The following is a 15,299-nucleotide window of genomic DNA, read 5'->3' as shown; positions in this document are numbered from 1 at the left end:
ACCCAGAGGGCTCCCAGGCAATTGAGCACGAAGGATTTTCACACCCCTGGGGCAGTTCAGCAGCACGGAGGCTCACACCCATTGGGCCCCGGGGCAGTTCAGCTCGAGTGATGCTCACACAGAGAGGGCTTCGGGGCAGTTCTCACACAGAGAGGGCTCTGGGGCAGTACACAGCACGTCGGACGCTAACACCCCCTGGGCTCTGGGGCAGTTCAACACTAATGGTGTTCACACCGACAGTCCTCTGGGGCAGCTCAGCACGAGCGGTGCTCACACCCAGAGGGCTCTGGGGCAGTTTAGCAGCGCAGGGGCTCACAACCCCATGGCAGTTCAGCAGGGGGGGCACACCCACAGGGCTCCCGGGCAATGTAGCATTGCGGGGACTCACACCCAGAGGGCTCCGGGGCAGTTCAACACTAATGGTGCTCACACCGACAGGGCTCCGGGGCTCTGGGGCAGTTCAGCACCTCGGCCGCTCACACGCAGAGGGCTCCGGGGCAGTTCTCACACAGAGAGGGCTCTGGGGCAGTTCTGCACGTTGGCCGCTCACAGCCTCTGGGCTCCGGGGCAGTTCAACACTAATGGTGCTCACTCCGACAGTGCTCCGGGGCAGCTCAGCACGAGCGGTGCTCACAGCCTCTGGGCTCCGGGGCAGTTCTCACTCTTGCAGGGCTCCGGGGAAGTTCAGCACGACGGGTTTGACATCGAAAGCGCTCAGAAGCTGCGGGTTAGCCGGGCACCGGGGCACGCCAGCACCATCGCCTCCAATGTGGAGAAGTGTGGCTCACTGGTTAGAGGAGGCAGACCTGGAAGCAGAGGTCAGCCCGGGACCAGGGTTCAATTCCCGGCTTAGCGGGGTCTTGAGTCCTAAAATGTCCATGGACTCGACAATTCTCGCTCCGGTGCCTACTCGATTCACGGGTTCACACTCTGCGACTCTGGGCAATAGCTTGCTTAATCTCCACAACGGCCCCTCGCGGCGGGATGCCTGGCTTTCACCTTGCGGATACCCTGCCGGGTTGTCTCACAGGGGAATACCAGGACGGGTTCCCTAAGCAAGCGCTTAGAAACCGCTTGGTGATTTGCGCTATATAAATTCCTGTACATTTACATTTACATTTACAATGCAGCGGATAGAACCGCAGCATCCCCATGCACAGTGCGGGCGCTGTGCCTCACTGAGGTGGAAATCTGTGCCTCACTGAGGTGGAAATCTGTGCCTCACTGAGGTGGAAATCTGTGCATCAATGAGGTGAAATCTGTGCCTCAGTGGTGGAAATCTGTGCCTCACTGAGGTGGAAATCTGTGCCTCAATGAGGTGGAATCTGTGCCTCAGAGGTGGAAATCTGTGCCTCTCTGAGGTGGAAATCTGTGCCTCAGAGGTGGAAATCTGTGCCTCACTGAGGTGGAAATCTGTGCCTCACTGAGGTGGAAATCTGTGCCTCAGAGGTGGAAATCTGTGCCTCACTGAGGTGAAAATCTGTGCCTCCCTGAGGTGGAAATCTGTGCCTCACTGAGGTGGAAATCTGTGCCTCAGAGGTGGAAATCTGTGCCTCACTGAGGTGGAACTCTATGCCTCACTGAGGTGGAAATCTGTGCCTCACTGAGGTGGAAATCTGTGCCTCACTGAGGTGGAAATCTGTGCCTCACTGAGATGGAAATCTGTGCCTCACTGGTGGAAATCTGTGCCTCACTGAGATGGAAAACTGTGCCTCACTGAGGTGGTTGTGAATGAGAGGGCACAGGGCCGGGCCTCAGAGGGAGAAAACGCAGCAGCAACGCGGGCATTTGTAAACAAGGTACCACTGGGAGATGGCACATATGTGGGCAGTTAAACATGTAAGGTGGCTCAGTGGGTTCATGCGCCTGCGAGATCGGTATGCCGCCTGCAGGTTCCACGCAGTGAGCCCAGTCAGCCTTTCATTCTTCTAAGGTCGATAGCATGAGTTATCGGTAGTTTTCTATTCATACCATTATTAATTATAGTGCTTGGAAACTGCATACCTCGTGGGCGCCAAATGGACGGAGATGAGTAGAAATACTGCTCCAGAAACGGGTGCCCGTTCTGGCATAAATCCACAATCCACAAATATCTGTTTACTGAAACCCCCCCTCCCCTCCCCTCCCCCCGCACCTCCCCGCAGCCGGGTGAGACTTACCGAAATACATGATGTTTTTCATTGTCGAGCTGTGTCTCCCACATCAGCCCCCCCGGCGCAGGGCTGTGTGCGGGGGTCTCATTCCGTAGTGACTGCTCCCATCCCTGGGGTGAAGTGGTGGTCTCAGTGCCTGCGCCCCCTGCCCTCCTCCAGCACAGGCAGTGTCTGGGCGCCTCTTACACTACTCCAGTGCAGGCAGTGTTTGCTCCCTCCTCCAGCGCAGGCAGTGTGTGAGTCCCTCCTGCCCTCTTCCAGAGTAGGTAGTGCCCAAGTCCCACCTACACTACTCCAGTGCAGGCAGAGTATTCTGCCTCCTCCGGTGCTGTCAGTGTCTGCGCCCTACTCCAATGCCAGCAGTCTTTGCGCCGTCCTCCAGCACAGGCAGTGACTGCCTCCTGCAGCGCGCAGTGTCTGCCTCCTGCTCTCCGCCCGCGCAGGCAGTGTCTGCGCCTCGCGCCTTGCTCCAGCGCGCAGTGACTGCTTCCTACAGCCCGAAGTGTCTGCCTTCTGCTCTCCTCCAGCACAGGCAGTGTCTGCGCCTCGCGCCCTGCTCCAGCGCGCAGTGACTGCTTCCTACAGCCCGAAGTGTCTGCCTTCTGCTCTCCTCCAGCACAGGCAGTGTCTGCGCCTCACGCCCTGCTCCAGCGCGCAGTGACTGCTTCCTACAGCCCGAAGTGTCTGCCTTCTGCTCTCCTCCAGCACAGGCAGTGTCTGCACCCTCCTACACTTCGCCCGCGCAGGCAGTGACTGCTCCTCGCGCCCTGGTCCAGCGCGCAGTGACTGCCTCCTCCAGAGCGCAGTGTCTGCCTCCTGCTCTCCTCCAGCACAGGCAGTGTCTGCGCCTCCTCCAGCACTGTCAGTGGCTGTGCCTCCCGCCCTCCTCCAGAGCTCAGTGTCTGCCTCCTGCTCTCCTCCAGCACAGGCAGTGTCTGCGCCTCCTGCCTCCTCCAGCACAGGCAGTGTCTGACTCCTGCCTCCTCCAGCGCGCAGTGCCTGCGTCCCCCGCGGTCCTCCGCGGTCAGCGCTCTCTCCCCCGCCTGCTCTCACAGCCCATTCTCACAGTAATCTGGCTCCGCCTTGTCATGTTCTTGCCTGGGCCTGTGACATCAGTGGGAGCCCGGGGGAGAGCACTGGCAGCGAGGGGCCTCCCTCCAGCGGCAGCGGCTGCAGCTGCAGCGGGGGCTGCACCAGTGATGCACCGGCAGGAGCAGAGGCAGTGGTCTCAGGAGCTGTGGCAGTGTAAACAGCTGCGGTGCTGCTGGGGTCGGCAGTACTCGTGTCTCAGACTAGGCATCAGAGGTGGAGCTGTGGATGCAGCAGTGTTGAGTCAGCAGCAGTGCGGGTGTCAGCAGTGTTGAGTCAGCAGCAGGCGGGGTGGCAGCAGTGTTGAGTCAGCAGCAGTGTGGGTGTCAGCAGTGTTGAGTCAGCAGCAGCGGGGGGGGTGGGGGGGGGGTGTCAGCAGTGTTAAGTCAGCATCAGCGGGGGTGTCAGCAGTGTTAAGTCAGCAGCAGCGGAGTATCAGTAGTGCTGAGTCAGCAGCAGTGGGGGTGTCAGCAGTGTTGAGTCAGCAGCAGTGGGGGTATCAGCAGTGTTGAGTCAGCATCAGTGGGGGTATCATCAGTGTTGAGTCAGCGGCAGTGGAGGTGTCAGCAGTGTTGAGTCAGCAGCAGTGCGGGTGTCAGCAGTGTTGAGTCAGCAGCAGCGGGGGTGTCAGCAGTGTTAAGTCAGCATCAGCGGGGGTGTCAGCAGTGTTAAGTCAGCAGCAGCGGAGTATCAGTAGTGCTGAGTCAGCAGCAGTGGGGGTGTCAGCAGTGTTGAGTCAGCAGCAGTGGGGGTATCAGCAGTGTTGAGTCAGCATCAGTGGGGGTATCATCAGTGTTGAGTCAGCAGCAGTGGAGGTGTCAGCAGTGTTGAGTCAGCAGCAGTGCGGGTGTCAGCAGTGTTGAGTCAGCAGCAGCGGGGGTGTCAGCAGTGTTAAGTCAGCATCAGCGGGGGTGTCAGCAGTGTTAAGTCAGCAGCAGCGGAGTATAAGTAGTGCTGAGTCAGCAGCAGCGGGGGTCTCAGCAGTGTTGAGTAAACAGCAGCGGGGGTCAGCAGTGTTGAGTCAGCAGCAGTGCGGGTGTCAGCAGTGTTGAGTCAGCAGCAGCGGGGGTGTCAGCAGTGTTGAGTAAACAGCAGCGGGGGTCAGCAGTGTTGAGTCAGCAGCAGTGCGGGTGTCAGCAGTGTTGAGTCAGCAGCAGCGGGGGTGTCAGCAGTGTTAAGTCAGCAGCAGCAGAGTATCAGTAGTGCTGAGTCAGCAGCAGTGGGGGTGTCAGCAGTGTTGAGTCAGCAGCAGTGGGGGTGTCAGCAGTGTTAAGTCAGCAGCAACGGAGTATCAGTGGTGCTGATTCAGCAGCAGTGGGGGTGTCAGCAGTGTTGAGTCAGCAGCAGTGGGGGTGTCAGCAGTGTTAAGTCAGCAGCAGCAGAGTATCAGTAGTGCTGAGTCAGCAGCAGCGGGGGTGTCAGCAGTGTTGAGTCAGCAGCAGTGGGGGTATCAGCAGTGTTGAGTCAGCATCAGTGGGGGTATCATCAGTGTTGAGTCAGCGGCAGTGGAGGTGTCAGCAGTGTTGAGTCAGCAGCAGTGGGGGTGTCAGCAGTGGCTGCTTCTGAGGCACCTGGAGCAGAGACAGTGGTCTCAGGAGCGGTGGCGCCTGTTGTGGCAGTGTGAACAGCTGCCGTGCAGCTGGGGTCGGCACTTCTGGTTCAGCCGAGGTACAGCAATGTTGAGTCAGCAGCAGTGCGGGTGTCAGCAGCAGCAGCTACTGCAGTACCAGGAGCAGAGACAGTGGTCTCAGAAGCTGTGGCACCCGCTGTCGCAATGTGAAAAGCTGTGGGGCGGCTGGAGTCAGCAGCTGTCGTGACTCAGACGAGGCATCAGATGGAGCTGTAGATACATGCAAGAATGTTGACTCAGCAGCAGTGGGGGTGTCAGCAGTGTTCTCAGCAGCAGTGACTTTGTCAGAAGTGTTGAGTCAGCAGCAGTGGGGGTGTCAGCAGTGTTGACTCAGCAGCAGTGGGGGTGTAAGCTGTGTTGAGTCAGCAGCAGTGGGGGTATCAGCAGTGTTGAGTCAGCAGCAGTGGGGGTATCAGCAGCGCTGAGTCAGCAGCAGTGCGGGTGTCAGCAGCAGCTACTGCAGTGCTAGGAGCAGAGACAGTGGTCTCAGAAGCTGTGGCACCTGCTGTCGCAATGTGAGAAGCTGTGGTGCGGCTGGAGTCAGCAGCTGTCGTGACTCAGACGAGGCATCAGAGATAGAGCTGTAGATGCAGCAGTGTTGCGTCAGCAGCAGTGGGGTGTCAGCAGTGTTGAGTCAGCAGCAGTGGGGTGTCAGCAGTGTTGAGTCAGCAGCAGTGGGGTGTCAGCAGTGTTGACTCAGCAGCAGTGGGGGTGTCAGCAGTGTTGAGTCAGCAGCAGTGGGGTGTCAGCAGTGTTGAGTCAGCAGCAGTGGGGGTATCAGCAGCGCTGACTCAGCAGCAGTGGGGGTGTCAGCAGTGTTCTCAGCAGCAGTGACTTTGTCAGAAGTGTTGAGTCAGCAGCAGTGGGGGTGTCAGCAGTGTTGACTCAGCAGCAGTGGGGGTGTAAGCTGTGTTGAGTCAGCAGCAGTGGGGGTATCAGCAGTGTTGAGTCAGCAGCAGTGGGGGTATCAGCAGCGCTGAGTCAGCAGCAGTGCGGGTGTCAGCAGCAGCTACTGCAGTACTAGGAGCAGAGACAGTGGTCTCAGAAGCTGTGGCACCAGCTGTCGCAATGTGAAAAGCTGTGGTGCGGCTGGAGTCGGCAGCTGTCGTGACTCAGACAAGGCATTAGAGATAGAGCTGTAGATGCAAGAGTGTTGACTTAGCAGCAGTGGGGGTGTCAGCAGTGTTGGCTCAGCAGCAGTGGGGGTGTCAGCAGTGTTGAGTCAGTAGAAGTGGGGGTGTCAGCAGTGTTGACTCAGCAGCAGTGGGGGAATCAGCAGCGCTGAGTCAGCAGCAGTGCGGGTGTCAGCGGCAGCAGCTACTGCAGTACCAGGAGCAGAGACAGTGGTCTCAGAAGCTGTGGCACCTGCTGTCGCAATGTGAGAAGCTGTGGTGCGGCTGGAGTCAGCAGCTGTCATGACTCAGACGAGGCATCAGAGATAGAGCTGTAGATGCAGCAGTGTTGTGTCAGCAGCAGTGGGGTGTCAGCAGTGTTGAGTCAGCAGCAGTGGGGTGTCAGCAGTGTTGAGTCAGCAGCAGTGGGGTGTCAGCAGTGTTGACTCAGCAGCAGTGGGGGTGTCAGCAGTGTTGAGTCAGCAGCAGTGGGGTGTCAGCAGTGTTGACTCAGCAGAAGTGGGGGTGTCAGCAGTGTTGAGTCAGCAGCAGTGGGGGTGTCAGCAGTGTTGAGTCAGCAGCAGTGGGGTGTCTGCAGTGTTGAGTCAGCAGCAGTGGGGTGTCAGCAGTGTTGAGTCAGCAGCAGTGGGGGTGTCAGCAGTGTTGAGTCAGCAGCAGTGGGGTGTCAGCAGTGTTGAGTCAGCAGCAGTGGGGTGTCAGCAGTGTTGAGTCAGCAGCAGTGGGGTGTCAGCAGTGTTGAGTCAGCAGCAGTGGGGGTGTCAGCAGTGTTGAGTCAGTAGCAGTGGGGTGTCAGCAGTGTTGACTCAGCAGCAGTGGGGGTGTCAGCAGTGTTGAGTCAGCAGCAGTGGGGGTGTCAGCAGTGTTGACTCAGCAGCAGGCGGGGTGTCAGCAGTGTTGAGTCAGCAGCAGTGGGGGTATCAGCAGTGTTGAGTCAGCAGCAGTGGGGTTATCAGCAGCGCTGAGTCAGCAGCAGTGCGGGTGTCAGCAGCAGCTACTGCAGTACTAGGAGCAGAGACAGTGGTCTCAGAAGCTGTGGCAGTGGCACCAGCTGTCGCAATGTGAAAAGCTGTGGTGCGGCTGGAGTCGGCAGCTGTCCTGACTCAGACGAGGCATCAGAGATAGAGCTGTAGATTCAAGAGTGTTGACTCAGCAGCAGTGGGGGTGTCAGCACTTTTGAGTCAGTAGCAGTGGGGGTGTCAGTAGTGTTGACTCAGCAGCAGTGGGGGTGTCAGCTGTGTTGAGTCAGCAGCAGTGGAGGTGTCAGCAGTGGTGAGTCAGCAGCAGTGGGGGTATCAGCAGTGTTGAGTCAACGGCAGTGGGGGTATCAGCAGAAGTGAGTCAGCAGCAGTGGGGGTATCAGCAGTGTTGAGTCAGCAGCAGTGAAGGTATCAGCAGTGTTTAGTCAGCAGCAGAGGAGATGTCAGCAGAGTTGAGTCAGCGGCAGTAGGGGTATCAGCAGTGTTGAGTCAGCAGCAGTGGGGGTATCAGAAGTGTTGAGTCAGCGGCAGTGGGGGTATCAGCAGTGTTGAGACAGTTACAGTGGGGGTTTCAGCAGTGTTGAGTCAGAGGCAGCGGGGATATCAGCAGTGTTGAATCAACAGCAGTGAGGGTATCAGCAGTGTTGAGTCAGTGGCAGTGGGGGTATCAGCAGTGTTGAGTCAGTGGCAGCGGGGATATCAGCAGCGTTGAGTCAGCAACACTGGGGGTATCAGCAGTGTTGAGTCAGCAGCAGTGGGGTAATCAGTAGTGTTGAGTCAGCAGCAGTGGGGTGTCAGCAGTGTTGAGTCAGCAGCAGTGGGGTGTCAGCAGTGTTGACTCAGCAGCAGTTGGGGTGTCAGCAGTGTTGAGTCAGCAGCAGTGGGGGTGTCAGCAGTGTTGAGTCAGCAGCAGTGGGGTGTCAGCAGTGTTGAGTCAGCAGCAGTAGGGGTGTCAGCAGTGTTGAGTCAGCAGCAGTGGGGTGTCAGCAGTGTTGAGTCAGCAGCAGTGGGGGCATCAGCAGTGTTGAGTCAGCAGCAGTGGGGGTATCAGCAGCGCTGAGTCAGCAGCAGTGCGGGTGTCAGCAGCAGCTACTGCAGTACTAGGAGCAGAGACAGTGGTCTCAGAAGCTGTGGCACCAGCTGTTGCAATGTGAAAAGCTGTGGTGCGTCTGGTGTCGGCAGCTGTCGTGACACAGATGAGGCATCAGAGATAGAGCTCTAGATGCAAGAGTGTTGACTCAGCAGCAGTGGGGCTGTCAGCAGTGTTGGCTCAGCAGCAGTGGGGGTGTCAGCAGTGTTGAGTCAGTAGCAGTGGAGGTGTCAACAGTGTTGAGTCAGCAGCAGTGGGGTATCAGCAGTGGTGAGTCAGCAGCAGTGGGGTATCAGCAGTGTTGAGTCAGCCGCAGTGAAGGTATCAGCAGTAGTAAGTCAGCGGCAGTGGGGGTATCAGCAGTGTTGAGTCAGCAGCAGTGAAGGTATCAGCAGTGTTTAGTCAGCAGCAGAGGAGATGTCAGCAGTGTTGAGTCAGCGGCAGTGGGGGTATCAGCAGTGTTGAGTCAGCGGCAGTGGGGGTATCAGCAGTGTTTAGTCAGCAGCAGAGGAGATGTCAGCAGTGTTGAGTCAGCGGCAGTGGGGGTATCAGCAGTGTTGAGTCAGCGGCAGTGGGGGTATCAGCAGTGTTGAGTCAGTGGCAGTGGGGGTATCAGCAGTGTTGAGTCAGCGGCAGCGGGGATATTAGCAGTGTTGAGTCAGCAGCAGTGAGGGTATCAGCAGTGTTGAGTCAGCGGCAGTGGGGGTATCAGCAGTGTTGAGTCAGCGGCAGCAGGGATATCAACAGTGTTGAGTCAGCAACACTGGGGGTATTAGCAGTGTTGAGTCAGCAGCAGTGGGGTAATCAGCAGTGTTGAGTCAGCGGCAGTGGGGGTATCAGTAGTGGGTGTATCATCAGTGTTCAGTCAGCAGCAGTATGGGTGTCAGTAGTGTTGAGTTAGCGGCAGTGTGGGTGTCAGCAGTGTTGAGTCAGCGGCAGTGAGGGTATCAGCAGTGTTGAGTCAGCTGCAGTGTGGGTATCAGCAGTGTTGAATCAGCGGCAGTGGGGGTATCAGCAGTGTTGAGACAGTGGCAGAGATGAAGTCAGCAGTGTTAAGTCAGCGGCAGTGGGGGTATCAGCAGTGTTGAGTCAGTAGCACTAGGGATATCAGCAGTGTTGAGTCAGCAGCAGTGGGAGTGTCAGCAGTGCTGAGTCGGCTGCAGTGGGGGTATCAGATGTGTTGAGTCAGCAGCAGTGCGGTGTCAGCGGTGTTGAGTCAGCAGCAGTGGGGGTGTCAGCAGTGCTGAGTCCACTGCAGTGTGGGTATCATCAGTGTTGAGTCAGTAGCAGTGGGGGGGGGTGAGCAGTCTTGGGTCAGCAGCAGTGGAGGTATCAGCAGTGTTGGGTCAGCAGCAGTGGAAGTATCAGCAGTGTTGAGTCAGCGGCAGTGGGGATATCAACAGTGTTGAGTCATCAGCAGTGTGGGTGTCAGCAGTGTTGAGTCAGTGCAGTGGGGTATTAGCAGTGTTTAGTCAGCAGCAGTGGAGGTTTCAGCAGTGTTGAGTCAGCGGCAGTGGGGGTATCAGCAGTGTTGAGTCAGCGGCAGTGGGAGTGTGAGCAGTGTTGAGTCAGTAGCAGTGGGGGTATCAGCAGGCATGGCAGTTGTGCTCACTGGTGGAAGCTTCTATAGTTGCAGAGTCAGTGGAACTTGAAGCAGTAGCATCAAATGTTGTCGTATCAGAGCAGTGGTAGAAGTAGTACTAACGACGACAGTAACAGCAACTTTAGTAGAAACAGTAGCAGTGGAAGCAGCCTTTGTAACATAAGCAGTGGCAGATCGAGCTGTGGTGAAAGAAGCAAGCACTGCAGAAGCGCTAGCAGCATTAGTAGTTGTTACAACCAGAGTGTGAGCTGTGGTGTCAGCAGCAGGTGGCAGCCCTGCTAGTCCTATCAGTCATAGCAGCAGTAGTAGTGGCAGCAGTGGTAGTAGCAGCTGTGGTGGAAACAGCACTGGTTGAAGTATCAGTTGTAGCAGCAGTAGTAGCGGCAGCAGTGGCCAAAGTGGCAGCAACGGTAGTAGCAGCCAGTAGCGGTCGGTGGTGGGAGTAGCTGCCGGGTGGTGACGTGGGGAGGGGGAGAGGCAGGGGCAGGGTGGGGGGTAGTAATCTATGGATTACGGAGGATTACAGGTAAGTAAACATATAAATTAAAAAAATAATTTAGTTGCATGCACTGCATCACAACAACATTAGTTTTCCTCCTCAGTTTGGGTCCAAGTTAGCTGGGCATCCGAGAAGGGGACGAAGCGGGGCACCTGCTACCCCCTCAAAATCCCTGATGTCTTCAAGGGCCCATTGGTCATAAAACAGGGGAAGAGGTACCCGGTCGCAATGCTGTTGGTGAATCCAGTTCTTTCAGCCGGCTACCTTGACTGAACTATGGGTGGCAAGTAGCACTTGTACAGGCCCCTCCCGCCTCGGCTCCAAGGCATTCTTGCATTGAAAGTTATGACGTAGTCGCCAGGCTAAATATTGTGTCTGGGCCCCTCAGGGGCTGGTGGTAGGGTGTCCTGGATCTGTTGGTGAATAGAATGAAGACTTTAATTAAATCATACAGATAATCCACCGACAGAGGGTATTCAATCTCAGAAAACGTTTTGGGGCGTGGGACGCCCCAAACATTTTCCGGGCGCCCGAACACAACTTCATAGGGTGACAGCCCCGTTCTGGAGTGGGCTGTCGTTCTTGCTGACAAGAGGGCTAATGGTAAAGCATCTGGCCATTGCAACACTGCACTCTCCTGTATCTTTGCCGACTTCAGTTTGAGAGTACCATTGTAATTCTTAACCAGACCTGCGGACTTGGTGTGGTTCGCAGCATGAAACCTTTGTATTGTCATGTATTCCTATAGGTTCTGAATCGATCCCCCTATTCCTGACCCTATTCTAGTTAAACAAACCAACAAGTTAACTAGCAGTCAGCCCATGAGGCAGAAAACCCCCATGATGCAGATACCGTTATCTGACGCAGTCACACTACGGCACAGGAACGTGTTATCTGATTAGGTCATAACGCTTGCGATCTAATTAGACAAGCGATATTCCTCCAGCCCCTGATAAGGCATACGGAGTTCTCATAACAAATCAAACCTATGACAACCTGGGCAAAACCCTGCGGCCATTGTTTTGATTTCACCGAGAACTTCAGTAAAAGAATGTGCTAACGAGCAAGTCGTATGACATCCTTATTGACGTATCTATGTCCATCCTTACGTCAATCTCGGCACCTTAAAGGTATAAATATTACCGATCTTGCCCTATGCAAACACACGCGTGGTGACGAGACGGAGCAGCCATACTTGCCGAAAGCCAAGAGCAGAGCAGACCCCGCTGGCAGCAGCCCCGCCTTCCTGACGCGCTGAGAGACGCGCTGCTTTCTCCTGCCGAGAATCCAGCACCGGCGTTTCTGGGTAGCCCTCGCAGGCAGCCTGGAATATCGAGACCAGAGAAAGAGATACCATTCCTCATTCATCCTAACTTCCAGGTACAGAACTGAATAACCCCTCACAGAGAATTCTTTAGTTATTCACTTGGCAAAAACAAACTTAACTTAAACTGTAACTTTCTATTCCCGCCCACGTATTAGGCTTAGGTCAGGTACACGGGGTAGGCGTATCTAGAAACACCAGTTGAGCACGTTTAGTCAAATGTATATGTGTATGTAATATATTTTATTCATTTTAAAACATCTTATGGCTTAGAAACCATATCAATGTTTTTACAGTATTATTTTATACTATTGCTTTTAATGTATGCACTTTACTTAACTATAAGTATTGCAATAATATCGATCCATTTCTCTTGTATGAGAAAAGAGACTGATCAATAAATAACACCTTTTTATTGAACACGCCCGTCTCTTCCTTTTCTCTACATTCTGATGAGACTAAGAATGCACGTACTGACTGAGTAAAATAAATTGCCTTTTGTTCACACGACTCTCGAGATTTACTCTTGATTAGGGGAGAGCAAAGTTGTCATGTTCTATGGTTGTCAGAAACTAAATCCCTTCTTGTCTAATCAGGGAAGTTAAGTCCTCCTTGAACATTCGAGAAAGTTTCTAGTGAACTCTGAGCTAAGCTGGCAAACCCAAAACTTTAAGTCTAGTATCGACAGTAGTAGACCTAGTTAACGTCTGGCCTAGGCCTTTACTGCTGTAGGTATTATTCCAATGCGCAGAGCCTATTGAGATGATAGGAACTACACTACAGTATGATGTGGAGCCCCTCGCAAAGCAACTGTATCGTTCTTGCATTAAAGTGGCTTCCGTTATCAATCCAAATAAAACGGGGCAAGCCGAAGCGTGGAAAGAACTCCTTAAGGAGTACCTTTCCAGTCGACTTGGCTGTATTTTCTTTAGTGGGGTAATCCTCAACCCATTTACTGAATTGCAAACAACCACTAACACATATTTCAAATTTTTATCCCTGTCCATCTCAATACAATCTATTTGGAGTACCTCCAGAAAAAAAGCAGGAGGTACAAAATTACCTGATGATGTAGGGGTACCCTTCCCAGGATTGTGCATCATACACACCATACAATATTTAATCAAATGGGCGGCTATCTGTGGGATATAGTCATTCTGCCACACAGGGTCTAACAACTTGCAAATGCCTTTTGCACTGTTATGGGTTGGCCTGTGAGCCATGGTAAACACAGGAAGAACATATGTATGTGGTTTCATCCATCTCTGCCTTCCTGACTTTTATTTCCAACACCCATCCCATTAAAACGGGGTGTGCTTTCATGCCATATTGCCAATTCCTCAATCGTTGCCTCAATTTGTATCTCCTTGACGTTTTCCAGCGTATCCTCAAACATAGTGACCTTAGGCACCCACCTAGTGGGCCCTGCTACAAACAATCTTTTCATCTTTGTGTGAGCTGTCTCATTAGCTGTACGGACAGCACGAAAGGCTTTGCATAACCAGGCATGCCAAGCACAGGAGCAGAGCAAAGTGTGACTTTTAGTTGCTCAAAAGACTACTGACATTCATGCATCCAAGGCAGGGGTTCATGCTCATCTTTAGTGATTAGTGCTAACAGGGGCTTTATTTATAACAAGTAGTTAGGAATCCATTACCGACAATAGGAAGTAATGCCAATGAAAGTGCGCACCTCCCTCTGAGTGGGGTAGGCATTTTAACAATAGTACTGATGCGTTCAGGAGTAAATCTCTTACCCTCCTTTGAGAGTAGGTGACCTAGATAGGCGACCTCCTGTCGACAATATTGAAATTTGAAAAGGGACACTTTATGTCTGTGGTGTGCCAAATGTAAGAGCAATTTAACCAAACTGTCTTTGCATCCTTTTCAGTGTCTGAAGCTATGAGAAGATCATCGACGTACTGGAGCAATACATTACCTGGGGAAAGTGTGAGGGAGTCCAATTGGGCTTTTAAAGCTTGGCTATAGATACTAGACCCTCATTACAGCCCATAGGAGCTTGACAGAATCTAAATCCTTTGCCAGCTAGTGAAAAACCAAACAGATACCTACTGTCCGGATCTATGGGAATGCTGAAGAATGCATTTTTAAGATCAATGACAGAAAATAATTTAGTAGTAGAAGAATCATAGTCAAAAGAGCAGTAATGTCATGAACCACCGGGAACTACTATATTTTTAACCTCGCGTAGATCAATCACATAACAATAAACATCTACATTATCGTCAGAGGAACCCAAAGGTACCTTCTTAAGGATGGGAAGAATAGGACTGTTACACACATTAGCTGTTGTCTCTTCAACAACTCCCGACATAATCAAATCCTGTATTATTTGCAACAAGGCTCGCTACCCTGCTTACAGTATGTTATACTGGGGAATATGAGGCAGAACAGCATTGTCTGTAACTTTGATCGAGACAGGTGGTATCTGCAATAGTCCAACATCTGTGTCACCTGTGGCCCACAATGTGAGTGGTATATCTTTAAATTCAACAGGGAGGGGTGGATCTTTTGACAAGCACTGCTTAGTGCTGATTATGTTCGGGCCCATCGTCATATAAACACCTTCCGCTGAACAATAAATGGTATAGAAGAACAAAGTGGTCCTAGACATAACTTGATCACAATCAATAAATGAGTCAATATTTTTGTTTTTAGGATTCAATCCTGCAAAGAAAAGGAGACAAAAAACAACAAACAACAGCCAGATGCATGTACATTTTTTACAGTACCCAAAAGGATTTTAAGACACAGAATAGTCTCAGGCAAATCAATTAGCAATTTATTTACATTATATAAAACAGTGAGAGCTGAGAGATACTGCCATGTGCAGTAGGAAGAGAGTGCAAAGGTAAGTGCTCACGTGAAGAGGGAAAGGAATTCAGAAAAGATTCAAGAAGTAAAATCCAATGACGTGAAATTCAGCTAAGGTCCAATTCTCTTAGTGGAATAGAATAAGAGGCATGCCCCAAACAGTTTTTATCATCAAGTGTTACAGATGTCTGTCACAGTGTCACTGCATCTGCGCAGACGATCAATGAGGGGGAAGAGGGGGAGGCGAGAGTGCAGGCCCCAGAAGGGGGGGAGATCGTCGACGTTTCGAACCTGGCGCAGTTGAGAGAGGATTAACACCTCAGCTATGGGTCTTCTTCAGGACGGGGTAAGAAGGAGGGGACCTAGGTTACAGGGAAAAGAACACGCCCCCAGCAATGAATTGGGCAACCCGTCAATGGTGTGCCACAGTATTCCAAATTTATGTCTCAAGGTTCATATATGGACTTAATTAAGAAGTCCCACATGGGAAAATCAATTCCAAAAATAACTCCGCTCGATGGAACGGAATGAGAGACAAGGGGGGGGAGCAGAAACTCAAAACTCCGCCCTACGATTCAATCATGCGAAGGTTCTGCTAGTCAAGGCGGTGCGTCCTTGCACGGATTTCATCTAACAGGAGTTATTTCCTGCCACTGGTATTTGCCTAGGGAATGGCCTCCTAGGGAACGGAGATCACCTATATTAGTGTGAAGTCTGGCCTCATCTGGTGCAGCGGATAAAAGACACCCAAACAGTGGTGTCCCTGTTCCCAATGAGGAACCAGTCTCTTGACCTACCCGTACCGCTGCTCTGCGGTCACTCACACAATGATGTCCCTGTTTGGGCGCCAACTGAAGGAAGTGACCCAATTAGGGCGACCTGGGTCACTCGCAACCACCTCTCAGCCCTTCACACAAATGAAGAGTCGGTCAGACAGGAGAGAATACACACCAAAGATATTTATTGA

At 53.0% G+C, this 15,299-nt stretch overlaps 1 protein-coding gene across 2 annotated transcripts in view; it reads right to left on the bottom strand.

Annotated features, from left to right (window-relative positions):
* ZNF385D (zinc finger protein 385D) overlaps positions 1-3,182 on the bottom strand; it is a 492,120-nt gene extending 488,938 nt beyond the window's left edge. The window contains exons 1-2 of one of the 2 annotated variants that reach the window (XM_078663994.1): positions 2,793-3,182; positions 2,160-2,706 (exon numbers count right to left, since the gene is read on the bottom strand). In XM_078663994.1, coding sequence (XP_078520120.1) covers positions 2,160-2,181 — 22 coding nt within the window. In that variant the 5' untranslated portion in view covers positions 2,182-2,706; positions 2,793-3,182. The other variant, XM_078663993.1, reaches the window with a different exon arrangement.
* Positions 3,183-15,299: the final 12,117 nt, after the last annotated feature.

Source organism: Lissotriton helveticus, chromosome 10 (genome assembly GCF_964261635.1).
Source record: "Lissotriton helveticus chromosome 10, aLisHel1.1, whole genome shotgun sequence".
Taxonomy (NCBI): domain Eukaryota; kingdom Metazoa; phylum Chordata; class Amphibia; order Caudata; family Salamandridae; genus Lissotriton; species Lissotriton helveticus.
The sequence above is the reverse complement of the archived record's forward strand: the minus strand, read 5'-3'. Positions and strand labels throughout refer to the sequence as shown.